This window comes from Physcomitrium patens, chromosome 7 (genome assembly GCF_059467195.1).
Source record: "Physcomitrium patens ecotype Gransden chromosome 7, ASM5946719v1, whole genome shotgun sequence".
Classification (NCBI taxonomy): Eukaryota; Viridiplantae; Streptophyta; class Bryopsida; order Funariales; family Funariaceae; genus Physcomitrium; species Physcomitrium patens.
Genome location: NC_143416.1, coordinates 6,668,595 through 6,678,840, shown reverse-complemented (window position 1 = coordinate 6,678,840; position 10,246 = coordinate 6,668,595). Strand labels below are relative to the sequence as shown.

Below are 10,246 nucleotides of genomic sequence, written 5' to 3'. Positions count from 1 at the left end.
CCTCTAGCTATTCATTTTAAATGGGTTGTTGATTTGGTTATTATGTCAATGGGATTATGGCAAATGAGATATTTGGTCTTAGCTTGTGAAGATTTATCAAATCAAGTAGAAGGAAGAGCATTGAGAACAAAAACTATCAAAGGAATTTGTAGATTTTTGCTTGAAGATGTTATTTGCCACTACGGATGTGTAGGAAAAATCACTACAAATCATGGAGAATTAAATGTACAAAAAGCTCATGAATTCTATGAAAGATGTGGAATTAAACTATAACTAATTATTACTTATAATCCTGAAGGAATTGCAAAAAGTGAATGTGGTCACCCATCGATTGTGAAAGCATTAGTTAAAGCTTGTAATGGGAAGGTTAGAGAATGGCCATGACTTTTGTCATTTACATTATGGATCGATCAAACAACTCATAGTTCAGTAACAAGATATATGCCAATTGAGCTTATGACAGGTCAAAAATCAATTATGCCAATTGAAGAAAAGTACTTACTTAGAGTGTGCTACCATGGGAAGATGGATTGACAAGAAAAGAACTTCTAGCTATTAGAATTCAAAAATTAGAGCAAAGATCAGAAGATGTACAAATAGCATTAAAAAGGTTAAAAAGAACGACGTTACAAAACAAGACACGATTTGATAAGCAGCATCGATTGAGGCCTAAAGCAATTGAAGAAGGTGATTGGGTTTTGATCTATGATAGTAGCTTGGACAATCAACATAGTGCTTTAAGGAAGTTCTCTAAACAATGGTTTGGATTGTATGTAGTAACAACTATTCATGATAATACAACTTACTCATTGCAAGAGTTAATTGGAATAAGGTTAAAAATACCAATTGCAGGGAAGCAAGTAAAAATTTTTAAACAAAGATATACAGAAATAAATAAAACAAACCTTGGTGAAGATATAGATATTCTTCAACAGGAAGATGAATTTGACATGGATAGCAAAAATGATGAAGAGTATTTGAACAAAGACTTAGTAAACGTATTATGAATCAAATAACAACTGGGTTATTTGGTGCATACCAAAGGATGCACAGATTCAGAGGGAGTTGATGTCATATTATAACACAACTATATAGTGAAAACATAAATAAAAAAAAAAATTATTAATATTTAGTCATCTTGGATGTTAGAAACAGTGACCAATTCTAGTGCCAATATTCAAGGTCAGTTAATGTCACCCCACTGGCGTCATCCAACCAAGTACCCTCTATACCAACGGACAACCAGGATCATTTTCCAACCCTATATAGAACAAGTCTACTAAGTATATACTAGTGGAGATACCGAATATGCATGATGGGGGTACAGGAATACCACTTCATCGTTTCCGTTGCAGACAGGTTGGTCATTAAACCAATGAATGTTCCAATCCCAAAGCTAGTGATGATTACGCGCTAGTAATGATTACGTGCCACCAATGATTACGGGCTAGTGTGTAGGAATTGCAAGCAATCGAGGCATACTTATCAGCAATGTAATGCTCCATCCAATTTCAATAAACGGGATCAGCAGATCCAAAGCCAAGGAAAAACTGAGGAGATAAATCAAGGTCCTCAAGATTCTCTGCTAAATCAGGTGGAATGAGTCCGAGCCATTCTTACCAAGAGTCGGCAATAGGAAAAAGGACCAATTCAATATTCGGGTGAGTCTGATGTGAAGGGTCAATTTGACCCAATTACGAGGACATCCAATCCAAGTCCTAGTATAGACCTCTTACCCAGTATGAGACCTGACTTGGTTGGGCAACCCAATGAGGTCCCGAATACGGAGGCTTTGGTTCCATTTCAAGCTATTTTGTTCTCTATGCCGTTTTAGGAGAAACATCTTTTTTGTGGAAAGATCCTCTTATAGACAAGAATTCCGAGGAAGTGCCATCGGTTGTTCCAATTTGGAGTCCAGGGCGGGAGAAAATGGGACCACACAGAGTTAAAAGGGAGGGGAGGATAAAAAAAGGGGCATTTGGAGATCATGATTTTGGGATTGGAGAGCTAGCTTCAAGTTCCTCTGAAAGGTGTAGAATTGGATTTTCATAGGATTTGGAAGGACTTTTGTAATCGTTGTTGAAAGTCAATGTTTGTATTGGTGATTTGGATTTTTTTTTGTAATAAAGTTAAGGCTGATACTCTTGACTATTTTGTGAAATTGGAGAAATTTCTGTGGTTGAAATTTAGAGGTGTCTAAAAGGTTGAGTATGCCGAGTGCATGCAAAAGTTTGTGTTAATCTGACGAAACAAATAGAAGATATTTGACCATTAGTATAAAGAGGTATCGAAAGTTAGCAAATTGGGGTTGTTTAGGGTTTTTGTAATATCTGGAGATCTACCAACTGGAACAAGGTGACTTTTGGCATGGTAAATCAAGGACTTCTAAACGGCAGTGAAAATACATCAATATGGATTTATGGCATTTTCTTACAATCTGTAAGTTAGATTGGATTGAAACTTCTTGAGCATTTAGAAGGCTTGCAAAGAGACTAGTGGTAGAAGTTTACAACAATCGGACGATCAGATTGAGAATTCTGATACAGCTTGCCGAAGCTCACTATCTAGGATTAGGATTTTTAAAAAATAATAAATAATAATAATAATAATAATAAATAATAATAATAATAATAATAATAATAATAATAATTAAATTAAATTAAATTAAAAAAATAACAAAAAACTTTATGGTTATAGTATCTTGAAGTTATTAAAAATTATGTTTCTAAGAACTTTGTATTGGGATTAAGCTTTTACATCGAAATCCGAAATAGTTGTATTTAGATGGTTGAAACCCACTAACCTACTTGGATACTTGCAAAACATTGTTTTATCTTCTACATTCAAACATCCAATATGTTCTCAAGGAAGATAGCTCGTAATACGACAACGTACCAATGCACCATTGCAATTATGCTAAGGAAGATGCTATAACTATCCTAGACATAAATTACATTGATAAATTATTTGGCAAAATTACTATAGCCTTTGATAGAGTTTTTTGGCAATTTCTTTTATTGTTGTTAAAGGCTTAAGAGAGGAGATAATTGATGTATTTTTTTTGTAACAACCAAAGATTTGGTTTTATATTAAAGTATACAAGTTGACCAAAAATATATAGTTAGAAGATGAATCTCATGAAAATCAATTATTTAGTGAAGAATTCTTGAAGGTATGCATTATACATGTATGTTATTTTTAAGATCTTTTTTATAATATAACATTTATGTTTAATATATCTAAGGATAAATATTATTTTCAAATTAAAAATAAGTTAATAATTATAAATCTATTAAAAAATATAATGATTCTTCCAAAATATGTAAAAGTAAGTCAAACATCAAATGATTTGATTTAAATTATCCATTTGAAATTAAAATAATAAAAGATACTTAAAAATGAATATTTTATTGACAAGTTAATTTTATTTGTACATTATTATTATATTAATGATTCAAATAAGAATATTATAGAGAGATTTTTTAGAATTTCTTATATTTATCTCAACAAAAATATAGCAATTATGGAAGACAATGCCAATTCCTATCCAACTAAATATTTGAATTGTTTAAACCCACTTGAATTGCCATAGTTTAACTTAGAGCTAAAGGTCAAATGTTATATTATGATATTACAAAACATTGTTGTGCATTAAAGGCTCTACAATAGATCATGCTTAATTATTATACAATTAACTAATCAAGTTATAAATGCAATATTGTTATCTAGAGACTATTATAAATAAAATAAAAAAATAGGCTTTTTTTATTTTTTTTTATTTTTTTCCAAGGATTACATTATGCCCATGATCTGCAAACATTTTGTTCAAGTTATAATAAAGGCAATTTTTGATAAAGCTAGCATTTGTAATGACTATCAACAAATCTCAAAGATAATTACTGAAAAATGTAAGAATAGATCTTAGAATCTATGTATTTGCATATAGACAATTGTCCATTCTTCTTTTATGATACACTTCTCCAAACATAATCAAGATTCTATATTCTAAAGATAGTAAAGATAAAAACACTATAGTAAATATAATTTATCTCAAAATTCTTTTAACTTAGCTATTTAAGTTATTTTAATAAATAAGAATTGTGTTTGCTAATAATATTGAAGAAATATAAATTATTATATTTTTATGCACATCTATATATATTCTTTTTTCTTATTCAATATTTCTTTAGGAGTGGTTAATTTTTTCTTTACAACCACAAATTAAAATTTTATAGTTTTTTTGCCCAAAAATACTAGTTTCTATAAGAACATATATATATATATATATATATATATATATATATATATATAGTTTTTTTTGGTTCAAATATACAAATTTAGTATTTAAATGTATATCTTGAAAAAAAATTAAAAAATTAGGACTACAAAACTTGTGCTCATTCAAATAGATATGATAAGTTATTTTATATTGTAATCATATAAATACAACATATAAAACATTTACATCATAATGAAAAATAATTTAATCTTGAAAAAAAATTAAAAGATTTAAATAAGTCATTAGTGTATAATGCTTAATAATCTGCAATCTACAAAAATCTTCCTTTTTTGTTAACTAAAGCACACAATTAAATAATTGATTAATTTTTATATTAAAACCAGCTAGAAATAATTTCTATTTTTCTTATCTAAATTCTTTTAAAAAGTTGCTATTTTGCAACATTTACATACAAGCAAAGAAAATCTCCATGAAATTAAATAAATTATTTTTTAAAAAATTATAATTTTCATCAATTGTTAACTTACTATGAATATTTGAATTTAATCAAAATATTTTTCTCAATTGTACAATTATTTAAAATATTTAATGAAAGTTTACAAACATTCTTGTAAAAGATTTAGTCCATAAAACAGCAATACTCCAAATTTAGAAAAAAATATATACGATATTTTGAATATCAATAAATATTTTGAAAACTGAAGTAATTTCTATGACATGATATTTTCTCCTTTTTCTCTTTCTTTAAATTGATTAATCATATAAAAATTGAATAATTGTGTGAAGATTAAACAATAAACATGGACTTGTTTTTTCCCACAAAGTATGTAGTTACCATTAAAAAAATGCACCAAAATAGTCAACAATAATCTTAGATCATTAAAGATTAGCTCTTAAGTAAAAAGAAAATTTATAAAAGCAGTTGTATCTATGAAGATCAGCAAAAAACTAAATAATGTGTTTCAAAAGGTACTTGACAAGATCTAGTTAAATACAGATAACACTGCTTGTTTCCTCAACAATGTGGCAGCCAATTGTCATATCACCAATCTTAAAACATAAAACTGCAAGAAAAATGAGTACACCAACTGAAAAATTCCATACTAAAAAAACCCCAAACCTCGAATCAACATCGTAAGCAAAAGCAGGTAGAGACATACAAAAAAATAGAGGCATTTATGTGTGTGTTGCAGATTCTATACAACACTCAGAAAATGGAATGTCATGCAAAAGAGAAATCTTCACAGGGACCAAGATGAGATTCACTGGCAGCCCTTTGGTCAATTGAATCCATGGTCTTTTATACAAGAGTCATCCGTACAGAAAACCAAAACTCTGTTCGAATCGACAAGTGTTCGATGCATGAGCATGGCTCACTATCAAAAGAATGCAACGATCTGACCTGCTTTCGTAGCTGAGGAGGATCTCTAACTCTTCAGTATCACTAGAAAAACTAACAGCTCGGTTGAATTGTGTAATAATAATACATAGAGCAGACATGAGAATTATGTGCCTGAGCGTGGTGTTTTCTGAGGAGCATGTTACAGGGGAAGCCAGTGGCTGAGATCAGCTCTCTTTCACTTGTGAAGCGTGAGCTGGTGGAGTTTGTGTCCGAGCGCGTCGTGGAAATCGATGCGGAGGTCCTGAGCTGCCATGGACACGGATATGAAGCCCTGTCCGTCGTAACCAAACTGAAGCCCATCTTCAGGTTTGCCTTGCCGAAGGCCCTGGAATGACTTGGACCCTGCTCCGCTGGTGACAAAATGGACCGTGCTATCCTCTCGTTTGATGTGCTCGAGGCAATGGTCGTGGCCATTGAGGTACATGTCAACTTTAAGTTTCTGCATGAACATGATCGAGAGTTTTGTATTGTTTGAGTTCACGAAAGATTGGTGTGCTTCAAAAAGACGGGTTTCGAGGACAGTGTTCTACCACGTTCAAGTCAGAAATAAACTGGACTTTACTGGCCAACATTTGAGATGTGGGATTCGAATTCAGGCTAGAATAAACTGACCTCCAGGATTGGTAGCACTTGCTTGACCATCTCGTGGGTGTCACCGTGGCGACCAAGGCTCCGTATCGTGTGGTGACCTATAACAATCTTCCACGTAGCACTGGAGGAACTCAACCCCGAGTTCAATTTCTGTAGTTCAGAAATAGGGGTTTGGAATTAGGTTTGACTGGCAGCTGTAAATCCTTGACGAATATCTCAGTGCGTGGTCAACTTCCCATTCAGAGGAGCTTCTTAAAAGAGAATCTGTATAGCTAATTTGCAGCCTTAATTCACATCAAGATCTAAATTTCTAAGCCATGGGATCGTGTGATCAAGGTCTTAGAATGGACCCAGCTTCAAATAATTTTTAACTATTAGATATTGTAGTTGCTTTTGAGAGATGGTCTTTGAAACGGAAGTAGGTCAAGACATACCTCAAGTTGTGTATCAAGATACGTTTGTCGATGTCCTATACCCCTCCAATCGAACGTCCTTTTCTGTTCGGGGCTCCAGTATTTGTCAACGAAAGGAGTTGTGTCTATGAAGAAGAACTCCACGAACTTGTGACAATGTCCTGGAAAATAAGTATTATAAAGCATGGTCAGTCGAGACTTTCTTTCTATGAGGAGACACCTCAGCATATTGAGAACTGCCCGAACATTACAGTCGCTATCATACAACACCATTGATTCTAATTTCGCATGAATTTTATATATACTTGCAAAATGTGGGAACTAGTCTGTCATTAACAAAAGCTAAATAATAGAATTACCTGTGTGAGAAGGACCACACAGGTTGTGTTTAAGTAGATAGGATCGGTCACAAAACCATCGATTGTCTTTTTTTGTGAGAGCATCTCCGATTTGCAACAACGTATCTCCCAAGTAATCGTGATTCCCTAATACTGCATCACCAGGAAGTTGACATCAGTCCTACTGAAGCACAAATCATAAGTACTAAAGAAGACGAAGAAGTAATAGTTAACTTCACTTCTTTCGAGCACAGCAAAGCTCGATGAAATGCTCATACTGTCTCGACGAAGATTTCATCTTGGGAAGTGCAAATTTGCACCTGAATACCATGGAGTTTGCAGGCTTCTTGCTGTGTAAACCTTCGAGAAAGAGTTTTGGAATTTCGGGTCGTTAGGACCTTTCAAACCAGCTTGGTAGAAATTGTCCCCAACAGAAACTACGAAATTGATTTTTAACTGCCGCCCTACACGACCCATCTGCGCTTCACAGCGAAAAACATGTTAGATTCCCAACCTTCAAACTAACGACAGGAACAGGGCCTCTTAAGGTGAAGAATAGCTTAAACGTACGAGATAGCCTACAGAAGTGCAGGAATAGGACCGGAGATGAACGTGAACCCGCGTGAACTAGAGGGGAATGAAAGATCCCCGAGCTCAAAAATAATTCACTAATTTCACGATTGGACAATGACCTACGCAGCATCAAGACTCTGTTACGTCCTTCTCTTACGTACTCATCTCGTGAGAAGAGAACGACTAGACCCCACCAGAATCGCAAGGAAAACTGCCAACTACGCAACCGCGACTGCAGTTAGCATTGTGATTGAGAAGAGGTCTGTTCACCTGCTCCGCAACCATGGTCTGGTTGAACTCGCCTTCTCGACCCCAATCACCCACCACCAAAAAATTCAACGGATACGTCTGCCGCCCGACAACAGCTTTCAGAGCAGATGTCTCAGAATCGTACTGACCAAAAACATACAATGAGACTACGCATCCCACGAGAAAGCCAACGAGCGTGGCAGTGATAGTTGTCGCCGCCAGACTTAGAGGTCTTTTTGCTCTGTCGTTGCCCGCTTCCTACAATGAAACATACCGGAAGAAACTCTAGGATGTGAACAAGGCTTCGGAATCCTTTCAGATTGCAATCTAACTTTGGAATGTTAGATTTCCACACTATGCAGAAGTGACCATGAAAACAAAGCAAGACGGTAGTCTCTAAGTTCCTAATCCAGCGTCTGAACCGAGAATCCAACTACAAGAGATTACTCAGACATCTCTATCCCTCAATCTCAAGTGACATTTCTGCCATCTCTAATCAGAGATAAAAAAAAAAAAAAAAAAAAAAAGAAACCACCGATGAACTGACGGACTTCCATTGGGGCTCAAGTTGTTGGATTGAAAAGCCAGGGGCATTACCCCTACGCTAGGCTGCAAGAGTCCCACTTCCTCGTCGGGAACCGTCTTCGTCCCGAATAACGCCATCCCTCCTTGCCTTGAACTATTTGGCGCTGACAGAACCCCCACCCCCACTTGAGTTTCTCCAACTTCAAACCAACAAGACACTTGAGCTCTCACTTTTCTCAGACCAGAACGCCCTCATTTAAAACAGCAGCACCCGTTTAACAAATACGCGCCGAGTACACATCCAGTTCAGACAAACACACTCGTTCCTCAGCAGAGATAGACAAGCAGCGAGCCCGGTGGCTACGAACTGATCGTCAATTCGCGTCGTTGCAAAATCTCAACCAACCCGAACAGACCATGCAGACGGAAAGCCAACAAAGTATTGGAGAGCTAGAAGGTAGGAGCTGCAAAACGAGAGAGCTAAATGGTGAGGGAAGTCTCCTAACATGGAGCAGATGGCAACCACCTTGGGACTTGACTCATCCAACTGCGCCGCGAAGGAATCGACTTATTCGGGAGGTGACGAAGAGAAGGAAAGAGAATCTCCGAATATCTCTGAGAACAATCTCTGGCATCTACTGCAGATCCCGGTTAATGAACGAGGTCGGCTTGCAACACACCAGATTGGACCCGCGTAGGTTAGCAGAGCGGGTTCCACACTCTCCTACTCTCCGAAGCTCCAGGCTGGTGATCTCGGCACTAGTTGCAGGCAAACGTTTCGTGCATTTGAAGCCTCATCAGAGATCAGTTCCATCTTTTCTAATGCGTGGGTCGCTGGGAGTAGTTAGCGTAATGGATGAAAACACTCCCTCCCCCCCCCCCCACCTTGCTCGCAGTTTTCTTGCCTTGATAAAAGTTGATGAAGCTTATTCCTGCATTGATTGTGTAACCATCCAAGAGCCTGATATGCGAACGGAGTGGCGGCAGAGAGTCAGTCGTTGAAGAATCAACCACAGGTCCACGTTGCCATGGATTCTTCTAAGTAGGTGACATAATCCTCGACAGCGGAATCGGTATCTGACCACGCTATAATACCACGCTTATCGGGGTCCTTCCCAAAGACTGACATGCCAGCTGCATCGGTTCGGCGTGCATTCATCTGCAGTCAATCGGACCTGCAGAAAAACCAACTGGGTCACGGGAAAACATTCTGGAAACCGCGATTATTCACCGACCCCTGCCCGACAAAGCCACTCACTGATGAATAAGTATGAATAACTAAAGCCTTAAACGCAAGAGGCTCAATCGAGCCGGGGAATGCGAATGAGGCGGTGTTGGAGGGCACAATCGTCGAATCAGTCGCAATCACACGGCAAATTATGTATCGACATCAGGCAGATCGGTTCAATTCCACCTGCGCGCACCCACTGGGCCGGTGATTCGGATCAAAATTCGATATTCCCTCAACAAACTTTTCCAGCTGTGCATGATATGACCGACAAGTGTGTAAGAGTTGTGAGCTTCCCCCTTCAAGCCGGATCCACGCGATCCGGAACTCTCCAATTTAGGTCTTTTTCTTCAACTAAAAACAACGAAAAAGAATATTTAATACCATAACGCGGCAGGCTAACTCACTGGTCGTGTTTCGTCGCATTTCGGTGCAGACTTCATCCAGTCTTTATTCACTCGTGCCGACTGTTACTGGAAAAAATAATAATAATAATAATAATAAATAATTTGTCAATTTGTAGTTGAGGTTGAAAAGCTGCTTCGTCATCACATTATCAAGTTCAGAGACTTTGCAATGGCGGACGGGATCGGCTCCGCCTTTGTTCGTGGAATGAGTGTGAACTGCAAAACTAGATTTGTGAACATCATTTTTGTAGGTGTTGTTTCACTATAGCTCACACAGTAG

General features: G+C 36.6%; 1 protein-coding gene across 5 annotated transcripts; it reads right to left on the bottom strand.

Moving 5' to 3' along the window:
* Positions 1–5,462: 5,462 nt before the first annotated feature.
* On the bottom strand, positions 5,463–9,108 carry LOC112284764 (purple acid phosphatase 4). Of its 5 annotated transcripts, none has more exons than XM_090251834.1 (8): positions 8,855–9,108; positions 8,404–8,531; positions 7,828–8,064; positions 7,305–7,461; positions 7,006–7,137; positions 6,668–6,807; positions 6,255–6,383; positions 5,463–6,081 (listed from the first exon to the last, which is right to left on the bottom strand). In XM_090251834.1, the coding sequence occupies exons 2-8, from the start codon at positions 8,467–8,469 to the stop codon at positions 5,818–5,820; spliced, it is 1,125 nt and encodes a 374-aa protein (XP_090107960.1). In that variant the 5' UTR covers positions 8,470–8,531; positions 8,855–9,108; the 3' UTR covers positions 5,463–5,817. The 5 variants fall into 5 exon arrangements, with proteins under 5 accessions (XP_090107960.1, XP_073391463.1, XP_024380713.1 ...); XM_073535362.2 differs by having other exon boundaries at positions 8,404–8,495; XM_024524945.3 differs by having other exon boundaries at positions 8,404–8,495; positions 8,858–9,108.
* Positions 9,109–10,246: the final 1,138 nt, after the last annotated feature.